The 23,452-nt window shown below is 26.9% G+C and overlaps 1 protein-coding gene and 1 long non-coding RNA gene across 4 annotated transcripts in view; one reads left to right on the top strand and one right to left on the bottom strand.

Moving 5' to 3' along the window:
• Positions 1-2,792: 2,792 nt before the first annotated feature.
• LOC147815809 (uncharacterized) lies at positions 2,793-8,486 on the bottom strand. Its single transcript, XR_015431398.1, has 3 exons — positions 8,347-8,486; positions 7,291-7,435; positions 2,793-4,504 (listed from the first exon to the last, which is right to left on the bottom strand). It is a non-coding gene; the product is annotated as an uncharacterized LOC147815809 (long non-coding RNA).
• A 93-nt stretch (positions 8,487-8,579) lies between these two features.
• The window catches only part of Mat89Ba (nucleolar protein 6 Mat89Ba), a 31,888-nt gene continuing 17,015 nt past the window's right edge, over positions 8,580-23,452 (top strand). Inside the window, exons 1-10 of one of the 3 annotated variants that reach the window (XM_087157424.1) lie at positions 8,580-8,715; positions 9,838-10,015; positions 14,773-14,880; positions 14,969-15,145; positions 16,568-16,736; positions 18,419-18,538; positions 19,618-19,775; positions 21,377-21,497; positions 21,701-21,786; positions 22,242-22,357. In XM_087157424.1, the coding sequence (XP_087013550.1) occupies positions 9,848-10,015; positions 14,773-14,880; positions 14,969-15,145; positions 16,568-16,736; positions 18,419-18,538; positions 19,618-19,775; positions 21,377-21,497; positions 21,701-21,786; positions 22,242-22,357 (1,223 nt within the window). In that variant the 5' untranslated portion in view covers positions 8,580-8,715; positions 9,838-9,847. Of the gene's footprint in view, positions 8,842-9,837; positions 10,016-14,772; positions 14,881-14,968; positions 15,146-16,567; positions 16,737-18,418; positions 18,539-19,617; positions 19,776-21,376; positions 21,498-21,700; positions 21,787-22,241; positions 22,358-23,452 lie in introns of all 3 variants that reach the window. The other 2 variants (XM_087157425.1, XM_087157426.1) reach the window with 2 other exon arrangements.

Raw genomic sequence — 23,452 nt, 5'->3', positions numbered from 1 at the left:
TCCAGACGAATAGGGGAGTTCTTACTTTAGACAAATTGTACTTACTTACACATCATTTAGAATTTTAAAAAGGTACAGAGTGATTTGTTTTGTAGTCAAGATTTGTGGTCCCCTCCTGGTGCGCTATTAGCTTTCATAAGAAAAAATTTCAAAAACGTAACAAATCAGTATACAGTGTGTCTTTCTCTTAAGTAAGAATAATTATTGCTTAATCCAGAGAATAACTCTGAGAATGATTGCAAGTTCAGCAAGAAAAGGATGGATTTGAATTAATAGAGGGGGGGGGGCAATGAATCTGGGAAACGATATATTAAAAAAAATTCCAAACTAAAACAGCTCATTAATTTGGAAATTCTCAAGACGAGGTTAGAAAAAAAAATTTAAATTAAATAATCTGACTATACGTTTGAGAGGAATACGCAATTATTCATGAAAGTCTTAATAGAAACTGAAAGGGAAAATCTAATTTTGATAAATTGACGAATTAAACGGGTATAAAAATAGTCTTCAATTATAGATTTTTTCGGAAGGGATCAAATAATATTTTAGTACCTATATATTATACTATTCACTAATATTGATTTATTTTTATATAACTTTAAATGACATTTATATTTTATGATACTAACACAGATACTATTAATCAAAATTGTTTATTGATCATAAAACTAAGTTTATTTAATCAAAACACTATAATTTGCATTAAATACCATAAAAAATAAAATTTCGCAGAAATTTAGGATAGAATATTGCACTATCCTTTTAATCGAATAACCCGCTCAATTGCATAGATTTGTCTGGAACTGATGATATTCCTTTAAGCGGGGTTGACTGGTTAAGCCTTAGCCGTTGTTTCCTCAAAAATCTTAAAGATAACATCATTGATACTTTATAGCTCTATTTAATAACAATAAAAAAGAGTTATTGCTTGTACTTTATTTAGTTTTTTTTTCTCGCTACGTCATAATTTCAATCAACAACAGTTCCGCAAATGACTGATTGTTGACACGTTCTCAGCAGATCACCGAAGTCGAGCATAACTGGCTGCTGTCAGCGTGCGGGTGAAAAACTACTTGGATCAATCTGTGAAGGGACCGAGGGTGTGAGGTATTGTTTCTCGTTAAAATGTTATACGTAAGTACTTGACTTCACGCGCATGTCGTCGGTCTATCGAAGCGAAGGGAGCCTCACCTCGGCAGAGTTCAAAATTGCGATGGCATGTCTTCAGATGATTGTCAGGAATGTTTACCAGACCGTTACCAATAGCCCATTGAGCAGCTTTAGTGCGACGTAAACAACAACAATGAAAAAAAAAATTTACGTGGTAGCACTATGTCACCAAATTATCTCTGAAGTTATCTGAAATCACGTATTTAATTTGTCACGTCTGTCAAAATGTGTTTCGGTATAAGTAAATAATTTAAAAACAGCGGTAATTAAAATTAAAAAAAAATTCTTTTGCAATGAAAGGCAAAATTAATGGGAAAGTGGTGCTAATTTGCTTAGGAAAAACGTAGAAAATTACTTCAGTTTTATTAACAGCTGTCCCTCTTTTCTTTTTCTCTGGCCTTTTAATTCCTAGTAAGAATATATATATTTTTTTGGTATTCTCTCTTTAAAAATAAAAAGTCAAACAGCTGATAAAAAATATTTGTTAGATTACGGAATTATATATTTTACTGAAATATAAAATTCAAAATAATTAGTTTGGAAAAATCTTTTTTTGATTCATATTCAAAAATGTATTAATGATTTTGTAAATTAAAGAAGTTTCAATTATAAATAACTGTTTCGCTAAGATTTAAATAACTGCATATTAGTTAAATTGTTTGGAAGTGAACCGCGTTTGAAATATTTGACTTTTTATGCAGGAAAAGACATGGTGTTTCACGTTATATTTCATCTCACCAAATATTATTAAACTTCTAAATTTATTTCTCACCTATCCTGACATGAATAAATACAAAGAAATAATGAAAAAAAATATATTTAATGAAAATTCTGAGTCAAAGTGTTAATGCTGACGCTCAGTTCATTTAAGTAATGTAATAGATGCATATTGAAATACTAAAAAGTAAGCCATTATGTTACAAAAAGCAACATTTATGGAGTTCAGGTACTTATTCGTATAGATTAATCGTAAACAAGGGCCATACTATTATTGTCGCCAATGATGCTTAATTAATATGGGTAATTCCTATTATATAAATTAAAAAAAATTACTTATTTACAAAAATTCCAAGTTAATGGTTAATTTCGATATTATGCCTAGTAATGTTGAATACAGTTAATCTCAATTTTAATGGGCTGAACAACAAAAAACAGGTTTTGTTATGTTTTTGCTTATTAATTTTGTCAGTATATACCGTTCAGTTTTGTCCACGATTTCATTGGGTTGTTCAGTACCGAGTTATTGTTTTTTTGATTTTATTAATCCTGTTCGAAGAGTGGATATTTAGCTAGTTGAAAATAAAAAAAAGTTGAATTACAGTTCGTTAAAAATAAGTTAACTAACGCTTTTCGTTTCCCGAAACTCTTGTTTTTTTCTCAGGTCAAGAGCTAGCCCTTGTACAATACTTATCAATATTTTAGTCAAATAACTTCTAAACGTACTATTGGACGTATTTTCAAAATTTTAATTAAATATAGTAGCATTAAATTCCAACTTGAGATTCATTTAAACTGAAATAGTTGCAGTGTTATAGTAGTAGCACCTTGGATACATATGTACTATAAAATAGTATCTTTCTCTTGATATACATCTTCAAGAAAGAATAAATAAATGAGATAAATTTTCTTTTGAATATATTTATTTTTAGTGGTAAGAGTACAGCATATGTAAAAAGTATAAAAAAGGAAGAAAAAAAAATTATTCAAGTTGGATCTGAGAATTTGAAGCACGTATATTTGTTTTTGTTCTTACACAATAGACAGAGTATGGTAGCTAGCTTGACTCTATGAAGGTGCTTGCAGATGCAATCATATAAGGTCTATGACCACTATCAGTGGCATCATCCTGAGAAAAACAGCAGCTAAGTCTTTCTTTATAACTATTGCATAGCTGCCAACCTTATGAATCAAAAATGAGGAACACTATATGCGACAAAATTATACGCACTAATTACGAGAGTAAGATAAAAATTTAATTATTAAATCGTAACATTAATAGACATACATTTAAATATGTAAATTAGTAAAACAAAACTATAAACACTATCTTTTGTGGGAAACTTATAATATTAATGTTTTATAATTAGGAATACCGGTATAATATATTAAAAACAAACATTACCTATTAATATATAATTATTTATCTCCAAATTATAAAACACTGGTAAATAATAATCTACATCATAAACAAATATTTCTGATGCAAGTGTTTAAATACTACAAAAAAAAAAATTTCCAAAAATAATAATTTAGTGAAATAATCAGCAACAGACAGCTATTGGAATAATATTTTCCAATAAAAAGCTACTAAAAATTACTTTAGCACAATAATCACAGGATGCATGCTTGTGGCGATCAGAAAAAAGGATTGGTTTAAAATCAAAAATTTTATGAAAATTCGGAATTTTTATAAAAATATCAGATTGGATTTAAAAATTAGGAACAAATCCGAAAAATTCTGAACAGTTGGCAGCTATGCTATTGTCTGCTTAGTCAGCTGTAAAATAAAAGCATTTTTCTAGATAAAAAAATAGAAATCATGTTACTTTAAAATTCTACAGTGGATCAGAATCCAATCAAAGACTTCAGTTATATTAATAACTGACAACCGTGCCGGAAAATAAAGAGCTTAATTATTTTTATGAATTTAAAAAATATACAATTATATTTAATACATATAGCAAAATCAATGACTGAAATGTTATCTTGTTACGGTACAGAGATATTCTTCAAACTAAATGAGACTCTGCATAAACCATTGTAGAAAATCAAGTCCTGGTAAATATATCTCACAGAAAAGCTTTAAGCAGACAATGCTGTGAGACCATTCCCCGGGACAAACATGAATCATCAGCAGAATCCAGGCAAAAGCTAGAAGAGAACAAGTTGCTTCAAATTAATATTGTAATCAAGATACCTTGTTAAGATTTCAACCAATGGTTAAGTATATAGATAAAAGCACAACTCTTCAAATTGTGAATCTAATAAAGGATTGCATACATTAGTTTGAATCAATTTGAATTACAGAGTGAAAGAACTTTTAGCACAGAAGTATAAGTTTTAAGTTATAAGCACAGATTAACAGAAATTTTTTTATTATTATTAAATCTGGCATATCCATCTTTTTCCACACATATGGCATACTTGCGACACTTTCAGAGTGGTCTCACAACTCTTTTGGGAGGAAGCATCACTCAAACTCATACTCGGGGAATTGACACATCTGTCACTTTAAAATCAAGACATAAAAAAGGAGTGTAAATTATTGCAACATTAGCTTTGTTGCTCGATTTTTTCTTTTTGCAGATCCCCAATTTAGTCAGGTTACTTACATCTGAAAGAGAGGGAAAGTGTCTGATTAATATTATTTAATATTTCTATTGCAGCATCAATCAGGGTTTACATATAAAGACTAATGGCTTTAAGAACAAGACAATCACAGGACATTACATCACAGCATTTAATAGTTAGTCACAGCACAGATTTTATTATATTTTCTTTACACAACATAAATGACCCCACAGCCAATTGTTCAGTTGGTGTGTGCACTGTTGAGTCACCGTTTACCCTAGAGACAGCCACGTAGGCTTCTTAAAGGCACGAGTCCATGATGGATCATGGAATGTGCATGTTGTGTTATCCCCACGCTGACTTTTAATGATGAGCCAGTACACGTTGATGTGTTTGTACATGTTGACATGTCTGATTGCACTGTTCCCAGTTTTTTAGTATCTAATCATCTAAATTCTGTCGGCATCACCAGTTCCTTAATGAATATTATTTTCTAAACCTTTTACAAGAATAAAAAATAAAATCATAAATTAATTTTCTAAACTTATTAGTATCTAGATCAAACATTAAATTAGTTTTTATTTAGAATGCAATAAATGCCACTGATAAAAACAAAATTAATAAATATTTTTGAAATAATCAAAGTAAAAGAATATATATTATTAATAAAAGAGGAATATACTAACTGGTAGGGCACTGTCTTTTCCTTAACCACGGTGTGATTAAAGACAAATACTGATAAACATTAAAAGATAATTTAATTCATTCTGACTTTAATTATTTTATTAATACTGTAATAATTTATAAACAGTGCTGTACTAACAGTAAACAATCCATACTATAACAATACAGTTGGGGAAAAAAAACTCACAACGATTAAGGTATAATGCCACTGTTAAAAATATACAATTCTCCGAATAATCAAAACATTATAGTAATAAAAGAGAAAGATACTAACTGAGACACTCATATTAGCTTCTGTTAAGTCTAGATCTCATTTAAGCTAACAAAGAATAGAATTAGATCAATCTCCGTGCAATCTAAAAGTTTTTATAATCTCTTTTAGTGTTGAACATATACCCATTGCTATTTAGAAATAGCAATTGGCATTATTCATTAGCGTTATTAGCATTATTCATTTAGTATATTTTACCAAAGGCATTTAAAGTGGAAGAGTATTTATAATTCAGGTACAATGCTCTAAACAATCTTCCCTCTGCCCTTTAAGGGTAGAACCAGAATCATTGAGAGAGAGAACTAGTCATAAAATATTCTATTGCATCTAAAAAATTTTCTGCATTGTGTAAAGTAGCACAGATAAGAATATTATAAAAAAACACTCTCTACTGAATATTTTTCTTTACAGCATCATAGTACTAAATCTGTTCAAGTACTGTCAGGGATCTGTCCAGACATTCTGTAAAAGGTCCGTATTTGTAAAATTGGAAAAAAATTACTTGTAATTTGTGAATATAAAATAAACGTTAAGTCACATTCTTTCAACCAGGGTCCTGCTTTTGTGAATTTGTGCAAATAGGGTCTGTTATTGCAAAAAAAAAAAAAAAAACTTTTTCAAGGAGTTTTTAAATTGTAAAGACTTACAAGATTATGTCCAACACTGTAAAATTATAATTAAAAAAATTAAAATTTAAAAAATAAACAGCAATTGCTGCTACTAAATTAGAGATGCAACATACAAATATTTGGTATTTTGCCTATACTGCTGAACGCAGCATATTCATTTCGGACGAATAAAGGAAGAAGTGTCTGCCGAAGACAAAATTTATTTAGATTACATCTGTCGTTCTCCCCCCCCCTGGGAAGGGCTTATTCGATTAACAAAACAATAATGAAGATAAACGAATTTGTGAAGAGTCTGAGTAAAGGATAAATTATTTTGTGAAATGTCCGTTTTTATGAAAAGATATTTTGTGAATAGTTCGTTAACGGACCCAAATCTCTTCTAAACAGATATCTGACTGTGACTACTCTTTCTTATTTGTATGGGATGAGTTCTGGTTATCTGGCTAAATGTCAAGACAAGATTACAATATTTTTATATTATTAGTATATGAAGTTGTGTATAAATACACTTCTTTTTTTAGCAACTTTGCTATGCATTCTTCAAAGATGTTTGCCAGTTGAATATGGCCCTGGCAGTTTAAATGTATGTGATCTTAACCAATACATTCATCCACAGATAAAGCTGATTCACAGAACATTAGCCAAAGTAAAATTCACAAAGTTTTAATTACTTCATTGAATCGCTTTATAGTGACGTTTTCAAGATTAACAAAATGTTGATGCATACGCTGATCTTTCAGCAAGAGAAATTTCTAAACTCTTCGTTCGAGAAAAACAACTCAGAAATATTTCTGTATTGTGATCTGCCGTGCCAACTACAATCGCCAAGGTGCTAAACAGATTTTAAACTTGCAAATTTAATAACAAAAAAAAAACAAAACACATGTAGATAGTTGTCCGGGGGTGGTTACGAGTTATACCTTCTGAGTTCCTTACTCTTTTTATTAGTTCCTGGCGGCTGGCTACCCAGAATTATTCTTCCACAGATAACCAAACAAAATCTCCCCAATAACCCCACAAGCCAGTTTTTTAAAGTTGGGCATTGTACCCAATTGCACATCATTAGTTCCTTTATTTTTAAGAAAAGCAAAATAAATTATTATTTTATAGCACAACCATAAGTAATATTAATAAAAAAATAAATAAGTATCTGAATTAGAATATTTACACAAGATACTAACAATGCCAACAAATGGTTTAGATACATAATCATTAAATATGTAAATAAATTACATTTCAACTTACCAACATGAATTAAGACAAAAACACAATCGTCCCTTCACAACTGCACACTTAATTTGTCCACACCGATTCCAGGGTGTGCAAACATCGATATCCCATTTTCATTCAGCATTTAAGTAATTAGCCAAATACTTCTCCAAGGAATCACCTAGTAAAAAAGTATTTTATGAAGAGAAAGAAGAAATATGAAAAGTTTGCTTTACATTGTCCACGTAAACTGTCAAAAATCTTAGGGTAATGAAAAAAATACAATTATAGATATAGTTTGAGAAGTTAAATAATTAAAAAAATTCAATTTCATATTAATATCCAATAAAGATAACTTAAATTTAAGATAACTTGCTAATCTGAATTATCTTCTAATTTATTATAGTATTTGATTTATGTATTTTAAATAAAACAAATTATTGAGTACAAATTGTTTTGCACATAATTGTGATACACCTATAAAATAAAAATTTTTTTTGAAAGTATGCATGCTCATAATTTATTCAATAGTTAAGACAACCTAAAAGAATAATAATGAATGCAGTAACTGTGAATGAAAATGATAAATATTATCTAAATTTGTTCCATTTCTCTCAGAATTTTTTTTTAGATTAGTTTACAATAAAATTGAAACAAATTATTTTAGACATGATCAAAACCCTCTTCACTATTTTTAAGAAAATTCAATATTAATCTTTCTATATATAATAAATTTTAATTAGCAATATATTTCATAGAAAAAAAAAGATACCTCTGTATTATGTCACTAAAATAAACATAAATCAAGTAATTCAACTAAATGAAATTTCATTACTAAACTGCTTCACACAATTTCGGCAGATCAAACAAAGGATTTCTAAGGAAGCAGAGAAAAACTTTGATAAATGAATTTTTATAACGATTTTCTTAAAATACATACATTTTACAAACTATTTACTTTAAAATCTAACGCGTGGTATTCACAGATATTTAATAAAATTCATTAATCTTTTTAAAAATTTCATGTAATTTTTTTATATACTGCTATGAAACGTACACTAATATTATAAATCTCTAATTAATAAGAATTACCTGTAATTAAAACTTTCATGATGATAAAATATAAAATCCCTCGCAGCCAAATACAGAGAATGGCTTCCTCTAACAATAGCTTTTGTTTAAACAACGCCAATTGCTTTGGCGAAAAAGTTTGGTCACACCACACAATCAATATAGGGTTATAAGAAGATTGATGGATAAAAGCTAGCGTCAAGCTCACTCCGCCCAGTTACCAATTCCTAAATTGACCAAATATCAAAAGTTTTAGCTCACAGCGAATCTTGAATAGAGCAGAAATGAACAGCTAATAGCGAAAACTGTAAACAAATTTTAAAGCACGTTTTTCAATAATAAATTTAAAAAAAATTTTATATCATCACTATACATTGAAATTTAAAAACGGTAAAGTAAATTTGTGTTTCTGATCAAGTGAACTGTTTTTTTAGGTTTTGTCAGAAAATCTACTTTGTAGATATTTTAATAATCTTATTTCTTTAGAAAATTTTCACAGAAGACTTAATAATTGACGTAATGCTTATTTTATTGTTTACTATAGATTTTTGCAACTTTACTTGTTATCTCCAAATAGAAAAGCTACGTTTCTCTTTTAAATTACTGCTTTAATTATATCTGTTTAAACTACAGTAAAGGTGTTAGATTTTAGGCACTAAATTCGACCGATTAACCGTGTAGCTATTTCTTCAAGTTCTTGAAATTTTAATTGCAAAGAAAAATATACGGAATAGTCTCCATAATCAATTTAAGTCAGCTTTTCTCTCTCTCTCTGAATATATATATATACATATATATTTCTTTGAAATATTGGGGAGAGCATACAGATCATAAAAAGAGGGGAGATGGGGAGGATTACCATATTTGCAGCAAGTTGGCGACGAAATCCGTTTTCTCTCAAGAAAGATATTATTTTGTTACATTTAAAACAATGTTATTGATTCAAAATGTTATTTTCTAGTCATTATCATAGAAATGTTTAAAAGTGATTTTTTATCAAACACTTTCATCAAAACATAAAAAAGAGTAATTAAAAGAAAGAAGTCTGGATATTATGTGAAAAAATCTTTACTTTGAAAATGATTAATGTTTCTGTCAGTTGAATGTGAGTAAATTTTTTGAAAATTATAGCTTACTACTTAGAATAGTAAGTATTTATCTATTAACTGGGTGCCAGGCAAAATTTCCTGTTCTAAAGGGTGAAATAAGTATTTATTAAGAAGAATCCTAACTTAAATTTATTACCTGCAAATATAAAGTTCAGAATTACATTCTGGCTTCTTAAATTTTTATTATGTTTTATACATAAAGTTTAAGTTTTATTTAAGTTCAAGTTTTTATTTCTGTAATTTAAGTGTATTAAACATATTAGTATTGAAGCTTAGTCTAGTAGCATTTTACAACATAGCAAAACATTCTATGTTATTAGATTAATGCATACATGATGAGATGTATAAATATTAAATTTAGTGAAATATGTTCTCATTTATTTTAATTTAATATTCTATGTAGGATCAAAAATATGGGTGATACAGACTCTGAGTGGCAATCTGTTAATCATAAAAGGAAGGTTGTGCATTTTCCCAAGAACAAAAAGAAGAAAAAGATTCTTCAAAATGAACTTGGTATAGATGATTTGAATAGTTTAAAGTCCTATGAAGATTCTCACACTAATCTTTTGAAAATGCAGGTAAATTGTCTTCAGATATGATTAATCTTTTTTTTTTATGTTAATAAACATTTTCTGAGGCCTTAAAAGTACATTTGCCAGCCACAGGAATTTAGAAAATTCTGGATATATAGGTTACATAATATTTTAGTAATTATTTGGTAAAAAATTATTGCTTTGAAACTGTAAGTGTGATTTTGTGTTACAATATGATTAAACTAATACAGTATTGTATAAAATGAGATTTATTTATAAGTTGAAACTGTGGTGAGAGAGGAAAGCGGTGTTCCATGTAGACAATTGGTTATTGATTAGCTTAAATAGTATCAGGCATTTATTTTCAAATTATCCATTAAATATATATTCTTAATGTATTTTTAAAATATGTAAATCAAAATACTTTTTATTTATGTAACTTCCTTTTGGTTTAAATGTTTGACATATTTGTAACAAATTTTCCTCATATTTTTTATTTACTTTTATTATATTTTGAATGAAAGTGAAAGATTAAGCATTATCCAGGTGCTTGACAATAAAAAACCCTTATTAGCTTCATAATTAAAATAGAATGCAAATCAACATGTTTTGAGTAAAACATGACAATCTTGGATCTACCAATTGTGAATTCTTAAAAATGATCAAAAATAGCTTTATTGTGAAAAAGAAAAGTTTATAGGGAGAGAGACTTCTGATCCTAACTTATCTGTTACTTTACTATTATACTTTTTTTTTTTTTCAGTTACAAATTTGCTAATAACTTGGCTCATTTTGGTTTTCAAATTATTTTCATGCTTTTTACTAAAATTAAATTCAAATCCCTTAAAGACTTAACCAATAAAGCTACTCCTTAAGCCATTTATCATATACTTCGCCAATCCAACTTTTGTTACATATGGCAAACCAGTCATGCATGTATTTCGATTGGGTACACTGCAGTTGTTCTTTATCAAGTGTTTTTATACATCATAAATTACTGCAATTTTCCAATTGGTAATAAAGGGATAGTATGTTGATTTACTTTCCCAATTTCTCATTTGATGTCTTAGCTTGTTTCTGTCATGACTGTTAGTTCTATGTTTTTTCATAATTTTAGATATCAGACATTCTCTGTAATTTTACATTTAATTTTACTTAAATAACTTTTTTTTTGTTGCTTTTAGCAATGCAATATCAGGGTTGGCAGGTTTTTGACATGTGACAGTTTTTGACAGTTTAAACCAGTGTTTCCCAACGTGGGGCCCATGCCCCACCAGGGGGCAATTTAATTGCAAAGGGGGGCAATTCAAAAATGGACTCGACATGAGTTTAAACCTTTTGCTCTGGGTCATTTAAGTGCAATGCGAGATTTCGGTGACAAAATCTAAATAAAAAAGCAAATTCTTAAATAATTGCGATCAATAAATATTATGTGACTGAGGGGTTTTTTAAGTGACAAACCTGAAATGAAGTATCTGTTTACAGTCGATGGTAAAGCATTTGTGAGTTATTTAGTCAATATCTTTGAAAAACTGAATATATTAAATAAGAAGCTTCAAGGAACAAATAAAACCTTGTTGATGCAAAAGAGAAGATATATGGCTTCATTACCCTTATTGAGTTATGTCAGAAATATATTAACAACAAAAACTTTGAACAGTTTCATTGGCTCCAAAAATGTGAAGTAAATGATACCCCTTTACTTGTTATTGTCTATCATTTGAAAATTCTATCGGCTGATTTAAAAGAAAGATATTCTGATTTAAAACAAATTTATTTTCCAACATGGATGTTGCAGTCCATGTTAGTGGATTTGTCTGATATATCAAGCATATCAAGAAGAACTTGCAGAAATGCAAAATGATGAGCCAGTTAAAACCTTATTTAATATGAAAGGAGTGATGGCATGACTTCGTGAGGAAACAGAAAACAAATACCCAAATTCAATCAAATGTGCAAGAAAACTATTGTTACCGATTCCATCTTCATATTTAGCTGAATGTGGATTTAGTGCTGTAAATGATTTTATTGGTAAAAAAAAAATCGTCTAGATATAACACAACGGGGTGACTTGAGACTGAGGCTAACCAAATTGAAACCTAAGATAAAATCTACGTGCAGCAAGCATCAAAGGCAAGAATCTCACTTAATTAAAATATTAAATTATTATAGAAAAATATTTATTAAAATTATTTCGAATTTGAATTTTAGTTCTTCATTATATGTTCTGAAAATTTACTTACTTTATTTCGCTAACAATTTCCTAAGTTTCTTAAGTGAACAATTTGATTTTTTAATATTAAAAATTATGTATATGTTACATAAGGGGGCATAAGAATTTTAGAAAGGCTTAGGTGGGGCATGGTACAAAAAAGGTTGGGAAACACTGGTTTAAACCATGGTTTAAACCGTCACGTCAAAAACCTCACTGTCGAAAATGTCAAAAACCTATATTCATATGTGAAATTTAATTAATACATAAAATTTATATATTTTTTAAAGGATAGTGTTTCTAAATATGTTCTAGAAAAAATAAATTTAAAATTTTGAAGAAACACTTATATTTTGAATAGTAACCAAAATCTTGTACTTTTGAAAACTCACATCTTTTGTAATATTATGTATTCATTTTCATTTGTTATTGAAAATCTGCAGTGATATTATTAAGAAATTTATTTATAACCAAATTTAGTGTATAGTATAGATTATACTAAAAATTAGACATTTTTAAAGATAAACATTAGCAGTTTTGTACATTAGACATCTTCTTTTAAAGAAAAATCTTTTTAATATTCTTTTAAATCTTCTTAATAATCTTTTTAACATAAGACAATACAAATTTAAGTGCTTTCTGTTAAATACACAGAGTAGTTAGTGTCGATTTACAGTATATTCAGCCTATTCATTTACTATGCTGAAAATTTAGTTTATCCAAATACTTGTGAATTTCAGTTTGCTGAATACGATATAGTTTTGTTGAATATCTAAATATTCAGCTGTTGAATAATTACTTCTTGCTTTCAAGATATGCATTATTTGTATTCTTCATACAAGTGGAGAAAAAAAAATTAAGAGATAAAAATTGTTTTGAAATGATAAGTGTAATAATTATAAATAAATATAATAAACAATATGAATTATATTTATCATTATTCATAAATATAACTACTTTTAAATTCAAATTAACATACTGGATAATAAAGATATTCGGTATAACATTAAAAAAAAAATTTTATACACTTGTATCTTATATCAAGTTTGTATTTATACAACATAACTTGTAAGTTCCTTATAAATATTAGTTATATGTTCCTTATATGTCAAAAATGCATAGTAATAAACTTTTAATTTTCTTAAGTATCAAAAAGAAAAAGAAAAATTTTAAATATAAATATTTAAGCAATTTTTGTGCAAAATTTTTCTGCACATGCATTTGAATATAAATTTCTGAGATTTTAAATCTGTTATTTTACCTTAATTTTAATTAAAAAATATTTTAAAACCTGCTGATTACCTATAGTATAATTAAATTTCAATATAATGCATGGCAACTGTTGGTAGTTTTGAAGTTTATATATTTTCTTGGCAAACTTCAGTTTTTGACCTTTTTGACGGTTTAAACCAGTACTATACCCTTGTCATGTCAAAAACCACTTTTTGACGTCAAAAACCCAACCCTGTGCAATATAATGCTTTATCTATGGTAAATATGTAATATTAAACGTTTACTAAAACACTGATAAAATATTCCTTAAATGAAGGTTAGTTTGCCTTTTTTAATTAGTTTTGTTTAAAACATTTGTTAAATTTATTTTACTTCATATAATGTTAGTTTTAAGAGAAAAACTTATAATTGGTAAATGGATTAATGAAAGTTTTCACTAACTAGTGAAATATTTTAGTTATTTATTCTTTATACTACCTAGTAACTAAATTTCTCGAATTTCTACCTTTCCATTGCACCCAGAATCTTGCTCAAAACTCTCTTAAAGATAGCTAATCGATTCTCATGCCAGGTTTTTGACTAATATGTGAACACAGTCTAATGATAGTTTTATGTATAATGATTTTTATTTTCCTTTTTTTTAAATTCTGATTATAGAACATTTTCTAATCCATTACTTGACAATTAGTAGTAATTAAGAAACTTTTTTATTCTAAGAATGTGTACAGTAATTAAAAAGTACTTTCTCCTTTAAAAATATAATGACATTTTAAAAATGCATTTTACAATTGAAATTTTTACAATTGAAATACGGTACTCGAGTTCTTTGAACCGATTCTAGCTGCTTACACTTATAACTACTTTGCAGTGAAATGTGTGTGCTCGTTTCATTCTGTTGCTTTTATATGTAATTATTGATATGAGCAGTAATAAATTATATCATTTGCTTTTCCACAATATTAATTAATCATCCTTATTTGGGATAGAATATATTTTTCGTGAGATTTTAGCTATTTATAATCAATTGCTTTAGAAAATAACTTTAAAATTGTTTATTTTCCACTTTAATGGTCTATCATTAATTAATTCATAAAATACCTAGTTATTCTATGAAATAACTGGATTATACACTTTAATGGTCTATCATTAGTTAATTCATGAAATACCTAGTTATTCTATGAAATAACTGGATTATACACTTTAAAGGTAACATATTTATATTAAATTAAAGTATGAAAAATTTATTCATTCAAGATGAAATCTGCTTATCTATTTGTCTGCTACACTATAATTGATTATCCAATTTCTTTTCAACATAGCAATCTAAATATAAATTGGTTGTCTTTACATATTTCAGATCGATGAACTTTTAAAAGATCAGATAAAGATAAATGAAAGTGTTAAAATTTGGCTTGAAGAGTTCGAACAATTTCTTTTAAATCTCCCTGAGAGTTCCCAATGCTGTGTAAGTATGAATTTCACGTTTTTATGTTAACTTTATTTTTTCATTTTTATATTTAAATTTGAAATTCTTTCATTTTCTTTATTCACAGATTAACGATTTTTCTGTTGGAAAAGGAATAAAAATTCCTATCAGTCTAGTGCCTGAGAATGATAAAGGGGTGTTTAAATTTTTTCCCCCAACACAAATTTTATCTGTTGGTGCTTATGCCTTTGAAACTATTCATTCATCATCTCCTGTGATCAATATTGCTGTTGAAATCCCAAAAGTAATACTTAGTTATTTAATAATCTACTAACATGTGATGTTCTATTTTATATTCAGTATTGTTATTTCATCATTTTATTGATAATATTTTTATTTCAACACATACTTTTTGTATCTTTAGGTTGTTACTTTTAAAACATTATAATTTAAACATGATTAAGAATTTAAAAAGAAAAACATTTCTGAACTTAAATTTTTTTAAAAATACATTGCATTCAACTTAGTATGGATAATAAAAATTTTCTTAGGAGATGCAACAGTTATGCTAAAATGTATAAATCTTAATTTTCAAAAGATATTATCAAATCAATAATTCAAGCATTTTTTTTTTTTTTTTTCCTTTTCCAAAATAGCTTAACTTTTAAAAAATTCTTTCCAATGTTAATGATTCATTTACTATAAGTTTACTACTTGTTTAAGTAATTTATTAATTTTTAAAAAATGATGTAATCGACTTTTCATTTTGTGATATAGCTAAGTTAACTGTTAATTGAGCTTAAAGCTAAAACATAAATATTTGCCTCATATCTCTGCTCAGAATAGAAGCAAAAACCGGTTCTGAAGGGTGAGAAAGAGTTACTTCTTTCCTTAAACATGCACACAGCAATGCTCATTACATAATAGAACCGGTTGATCCTAGCTTTGGATAATTCCTCAATAGGAGACAAATATTTACACTCTAAACAAATCAGTTAAGAGGCTCCTTCCCATTTTACTTGTGTATTGATCTTGCTAAAGAATTTTAAAATTTGTTTTGCCTAGACTGCATTCTTTAGATGGCATTTTAAAAGCTCTGAATATGTTTATTTTATTTTATGACCGTCGTTGAACAGCCGACCCAATTTTGGGTTTACGACTACTAATGTTCAACTCCGCAGCCTTGTAATTTTGAACCAATTCAGAAGACAAAGGAACTCTTGGATTAGTACCCCCAGAGTTTGTTATGGAAACAGGGAGGACTTTGCTATTCGACAGATTTAACGTGCACCAGTCACCATTTCTGCACAGAGAGTCTTCGGCCAGTGGTTAAACCCACAAACTCTTGGACATGGGCCCAACCTATCAGGCTATCCCGCCGTGTATTTTTTTTTTTTTTTTTTAGTGTTAACTCTGAAAATAAAATATTTTTTTCTATAACAACTAGTTTTTTAAATAACAAGTACATTTTGAAGATATTTCATAATTCTAAGCAAAATTTATTTGTAACAACATTTTATTTATCTGAAATTTTTATTTTTTTTAAAAATTGGATTTAGATTTCATTGATAAATAACAGCTTTTTTGAAAGAAAGTGGAAACTTGAATACTTTTAATAAATGTAGGGCACAAAATGTAATGTTTCAATATTGTTTACAATTTGATATTACAATATTACTTCTAAATTATGTTTAGTTGTTTAATATAAATATTTATTTGATTTTAGCCTTGCTGGCAGGGAATGGACAATTTAAATTACAGATATCACAGGAAACGTGCCTTCTATTTGACGTATATTGCACACTCGTTATTGGATTCGGATCTGGTTAATGATTTGAGATTTATTTATCCAAATGATTGCCATATTAAACCGGATTTATTAATAACCCCTAATGGTAATAATATTCTTCAATTTATTTAATTTTTTTAATTTTATTGTGTTTTCAAAATAATGTGATATATTTAATATATTTATAATCATTTTATTTATTTAAAATTTTTAAAGAAATATGTCATTATCTGTTCTGCTTTTGTTTTAAGAAGTGGATTTTAAATTTCACTTTAAAATTATTGACCCTTTAAAAAAAAATTAACATTATTCTGATGAGTAGTAAAGATAGATATTTTTGATTGTAATGTAGTGGAATTAGTCTGTAGTTTTTATAAATAATTAAACTCACTATATTTCATTGGGTTACCTTTCAAAACTAATAATTTTTATATAGTCTGTTTATATTTGAGTATAGATATATATTTATGTATATTTATACAGTCAAACCCCGCTATAGTGAACCTTCAAAGGACCAAAATTTTTGTTCATTCCGCTAGTAATTTTAACTAATGGTTCCAAACTCTCCCCCCCTTTTTTATTACACATTATTTAAATAAATGACCAATAAAATGAAATATAAAAATGACTGAAAAATAATATGTAGTAACAAAATGTGTTAACTTTTATTTCCTATTACTCCTCATCTTGCATACAAAGAAATGTAATCTTTAGCTGATGAGCAATCCTCAACATCATATATGGAGGCAGTTCCCCACTGTCCTATAATTTATCCTAAATTTATGTTATTCCGCTTTTTAAACCTGTCTAACCAGTGATTTGAGCACATAAAAGTAGTCACACCTAATCTCTTCATTGGCTTTGACTTGAAGCATTTGTTCAGATACTGGAAGATTGTGGATTCTTTGAATGCTGAACCAATTCAATAATGAAGGAACGAAAAATTTTTATTGCTACATTTCATGCTATAGAGGGTTATAAAAATCGGGGTTTAAAAATGTATTTTAAAAGGGTTTTAAAAATATTAAAATGTTTAAAATTATTTCAAACTAGAAATTTTAAAATTATTACAAAAAAAAAATGAAGAAAATCTGTCGAAGACGGAAAAAAGTTCATAATATCCAACTTCCTCTCTTTTTTTGGTTCATTATATCCACAAAAAATAACATTATACGTTTGTAGAAAGGCACACGAGCGAACATTTTGTTCACTATATCTGGGAGTTTACTATGGCAGGGTTTGACTGGGTATATATACATATATAACTGCACTTTTAAACATTTCTTTTGAAATAAATTCTTCTAATTTAAGAAGAAAAGTTAAACTGAAAAATAAGCACTATATTTTAGCAGTGCAAAGCTATTTGTTTAAAATTTCATAGTGATAGCTTAGGAAGAAGTCCTTATAAGCAGACCCTTTCCATTCTTTTGAGTCGGCCCCTTTTTTTCCTCTTGTAAGTTATTCATAGATTGCCCTATTATCCTCTCCTTATAATTTTGTTTCTAGTGAAGAACTGTTACTCGATCACTAATTATCTTCTTTTTATCTGATCTTTGAAATCACATAGAAGTCTCAAAACTATATCATGCAATTCGGAAATTTGTAACTAAATTACTATCTAAAGATGTGTCACTTTATTATTTTTCTCCCATAAAACCATTTAACTGATTCCACTTATTAATTATTTAAAAGAAAACTTTCGTATTATTTTGTATTGTTTTACGTTTGAACAAAAATAACGTTTGCTGTAGGAATAGTTAATATTAACATAACTGTTGTTATTATTAGGAATGGCTTCGTTTTCTTTTCGTTTAACTGCATTTCCGTGTGAAGAAGCTTTCAAGGAGAGTAGGTTTCTTCCTGATAAAAATAATGTTCGATCATCTTGGTTATATGGTAATACTGGCGGTAAGTATTTATTATTTTCATGCATATATTATCATTTTATTTTTATGCATAACTTGGCTGCATGTTTTCTACCAAGTATATTTTGCTCTTGTTATTTATCAAAATTTTATTTGTCCATTGATACTCATTTTTAAAACAAATGAAGAGCAAAAAATACTTATTATTTGGTATTTGTGGAATCATTAGACTCTTATCTTACTTCAGGTTCTTTATCTCATCATTCATTCATATTAAATTTTAAATGCTATAGAAGTGTAATTATTATGAAATATACTTGTATTTTCATAAACAATTAAAATGTAATACTATATCAAAACAAATTTACGAAATTTATTTGTGGAGTTAATATTTAAAAAAGGGTTTTTTTTTTTTTTTTTTTTTTTTTTAAATACGCAAATAAAATATTGATGTTTTTTCATGCACATGTTTTCAAAAAAAAAAATTTATGATTATTTCAAGAGTTCATATTTTCTGTTATGTTAGAAAAAAAGTAGACTGTTTTTAGAAGATTAGCATGTCATTTGATTAATATATATAAATATATTTTTTTTAATGAAAATTTTTATGTAGCATATCATTTTTTAACTCTCCTTTTTTTATTTACTTATTTTGCTCATAATATGATTTGATTAACTGATTTGTTGTGCATATGTACTCGATATTTGGCACATTTTTTTCCTCGCCAACCGCTCTTCATGCATTTTTATTGGTGCCGCCTCCATCACATAGCAAAAATTCTAAGTTCACTTATATTACAGTCATTTTTTAACTCTAAGCATGGATTTCATAAATGCAGATAATATCCCATTTAATATCCAGTGTATTTACTAAATGTGGAGTATTTCAAAAATTGAATTTTGGATTTATGTTAAACTTAATTTCTTTTTAAATTAAGCTAAGCTAAAATTAAGTAATAACTAATGCTAACACTGCAATCTATTATCAAAATATGTGTTCAGAAAGCATCAAATTTTAAGAAGTATGTCTTTTTTTAACTTTACATTTTCATAAACTGTATGTATTGTTCCTTATATTAATAATTAGTATATTTATAGCAATTATATTATTATATTTTATAGCAATTGATGAGCCAACACCATTTTACAACTCCACAGTATTAGCTGATATACTTCTTGTTAAATTAAATGATTATGTAAAAAGTAATTTGTCAGCACAAAGTTTAAAAGATGCAGTAATTTTGTTAAAGACATGGGCTTTCACTAGAGAACTCATGTGTGTAAGTATGAATCTAGATTTTTTATTTTTATGAATTGTCATAATAGGTATTTTAAACATTAGACAGTCTTAAAATAGTTTTAAAAGTGAAATTCAAACATAATAATATCTCATTTAATTTAGATATTACTTATTTTAAAATTTTGCACCACACTTTATATTTATATATATATATATATATATATATATATATATATATATATATATATATATATATATATATATATATATATATATATATATATATATATATATATATATAGTGGAAAGAGAGAGTTTCACAAAATAGGAAGTAATTATTAAATATTGAGAGAACTTTCCCATAAAACTAATAATTGTAAACAAAACATATTTTTAATTTGATCCGAGTTAGAATTGTACCAGATATCGAATTTTTAAGTATACTTTTACTGTTTTCAGTTGTTTTTGAAAAGTAAAAGTTTTTTTTACAATGATCAACTATTTTGTATATTTGATATATTTTTAGTTCAACTATATTTGTTGGGGGAAAGGAGTATGAAAACACCTGAGTATCCTAAAATATACTTCAATAAACTGTCTTAATATTATTTTTAATATTCCGGACTTAGGTTTATCGTATCACCCTTCCGTGTCTAAAAATTAGGAGCTGGGCCTGTGATTTTCTAAGAATATCGCGGAATTTCGCTAATTGAAATTTAAATTTTGAAACTTTTACTGAATCCCATTAACAAGACATTTACATACGTGTGATTCTGGTGGATTTTCGCTGTTTGGAATATTTGGAACTGCTCTGGAATCCGCTACTATCACGATTCTTATTCACGTGATTTTAATACCAAACATTGATTTCTCTATTCACCTAATAAAAAAATTACACATGGTTATTCTTATTTATGCATGATTTAATATCTGCAGATATTCAAGCTATCTAAAATCATGCATTGCATTTCGTATTCACGTTTTTGAAAACCAATATCCCAGTTCATATTTATTTACGTGATTTTAAAATCCAATATTGCAATTCTTGGGAGAACTAAGGCTTTTCTTATATTAGCTATTATAAAGGTATGATATATCTTCATTGGTAGGTAATTTAATTATGAATCTAATTTCAAAAAATTATGTTAAATACGAAATAGGTATTTTTTATAATTTAAACTTTTTGCACACAAAATTTTCAGCGTTTTTCACTTGTGTCACAATCACCCCTGTTAAATAGTCTATAAGTCTTAGATCAAATTGTACCTATTTCAGTTTTCTAAAGTTGTAGGATTGTTCTTTTATTCAATTATCTTATTGTCTAAATACTATTATCTAGTTATTTACGAACCGTATTTTTAATGAAAAGAAAAAGATTAGCATGTAAACCAAATCTAATATAGGATTAATAACATACGACTATAAAAAAATTAATTTTTTTAATAAATTTTGAATTTCATTCATGAATGGTTGCATTTCCCTTTAATTTAAGTATCATTTTATAGATTTCACAACTTATTAAGTACACCAAATAAAACAGAAGAAGCTTCAAAGGAATTCTTTTTACTACATTTTTATCTATTGTTTGATGCTGTAATTAATATTATTCTTATTTTGTATTACTCTTATTTTGTTTTGCAGGGTTATGGTAGACTGAATGGCTTTATTTTGTCATCATTTATTGTTTCTATGCTACAAAATAAACGAATATCTTCGTATATGAGCAGCTATGAAATATTCAAGTATGCCATCCTTGATTTAAGTAAGTTTAATCTCTTTTATTTATTTATTTATGTATTTCATACGTGCCTACACCTCCTATTTTTACAATATACCCTGAACTCCTAAAAAATGCCCCTATATAATATCCATTGGAAACCTCATATTCATTAATACGTTTTAATAAAGAATTCATATCGTCATTATTTCTGCTTGTGTAAATAACATATTCTTATCTACATTTAGGTTCAAATTCAATACCACGCAACATGTTTAAAGATGTTACAGGTTATGATGTCCTTTATTCCGTTAGTGAAGAAACTCTGCAAATGGTATATTAAACTAATATTATACGTATTATAAATTAACATAGAGATTTAAATTATGCTTCAATTGTGTAGTTTTCATACTTTATTTTAAATTTATTTTATAGACTTATAATTAATGATAATTTCAGTGCGAGCAATGTTATTTCTTCATTGCTTGCAATTTCAATTTATATATAATGGTAAAAATTATTTAATAATTAAAACTAATCAACTCATTCACATTGCAATAATTTCTTTTAATAAGTTATTATTATTTTCAAGGTAATTATGTAATTGTTCCTTAATGTCTTGCAAAATTTTTGTCCATTTATTCATAATCCTGGACTTCTCATATAATTTTAATTATTGCTTAGTATTGATTGCATTAGTTATTTTTATTTTATATGACTTTTTTTTAAAAGTATTTATCAATTTCTTTTGAAGTTTGATTTAAAAATATTCAATTTTTTTTCCTCTAGCTGAAACATGAAGCAAAACTGGCATTAGCAATGTTGAATAGTACTTCTTTAGACACTTTTACTTATTTATTCTTAAAGAAAATTACATTTGTTGAGAAGTTCGAATATCTCTTACAGTAAGTTATTTTAAATATAATAATTTTTAATTTTAAAAAATTTAATGATCAATACTTTACTAGTGATTAATACAATACAGTTCATATAGTTTACTGTTTTTAACAGTAGATAACGAAATTTTATGAGAAAAAGTTAACCAAGCTTAGCTAAAGTATTTCTTCATTATTACAGACATACTAAATTGCCTTGTAAAAATGTTCAGCTAAAATTATTAAAAAAAAAGTTATGGGCATTGGTACCATTTTATTTGTTAAAAGAATATATATATAAGTATATATATATACAAGACTTCAGTTTTATATGTATTATAATTAATATATGAAATCACCCAATATACTAACAAAAATTCAAACTGAAACTTCAGGATTTTTTAGACAACAAGCAAATAATTGTTTATTTTATTATTTAATTTCTTATTAATTCATAATTATTTTCTATGCTATAAAAAAATGAACTATTCTAGACAACTGGAATATTTCTGTTCTATTTAAAGCATGAAATTTCTATTTATATATATATATATTTGCAAAACTGTAACAATCTTACATGTAGTTACATGTTGTTAATTGGCAAATTATAAAACAATGTTTTTATTGTGATAAAATACATTCTTAATTTGCTTAATTATAATTTTAGGATTTTTTCCCCCACCGTTTTTAATAATAAGAGTTAATATGATATGAATGAATATAATTTTACATATTTTAATAACCGTTTTTGTTTCAAACTTTTAAATTAACCAGTTATTTATTTAATCAAATAACTCCAATGGGCTACTGTGGACAATCAATAGTAACAGGGCTCCTAAGAGCCTTTTACAGTAAATTTATATAATTGTTTGCAGGAAAATACTTTTAGCATTATTAAATTTTTCTAATAACTGTTGGAACCATGATACAATATTAATATAGTCACCAATGCTGATTTTGTAGATTTCTTTAATAGTGCTGTAAAGAAAATTTCAGTAAGGTCAAGTTTACTTGATTTTGTCACTTAAAAATTTCACTGCATTATTATCAGGTCATATATATTAGTTTAAATTGTTTATATATTGAGGTGACCGAATAATCGTAAATCAAATCAATTATATCAGA

This window comes from Parasteatoda tepidariorum, chromosome 2, assembly GCF_982258835.1.
Source record: "Parasteatoda tepidariorum strain Cologne lab strain chromosome 2, Ptep-v5.0, whole genome shotgun sequence".
NCBI lineage: Eukaryota > Metazoa > Arthropoda > Arachnida > Araneae > Theridiidae > Parasteatoda > Parasteatoda tepidariorum.
This window is presented reverse-complemented; position numbering and strand designations above follow the sequence as displayed.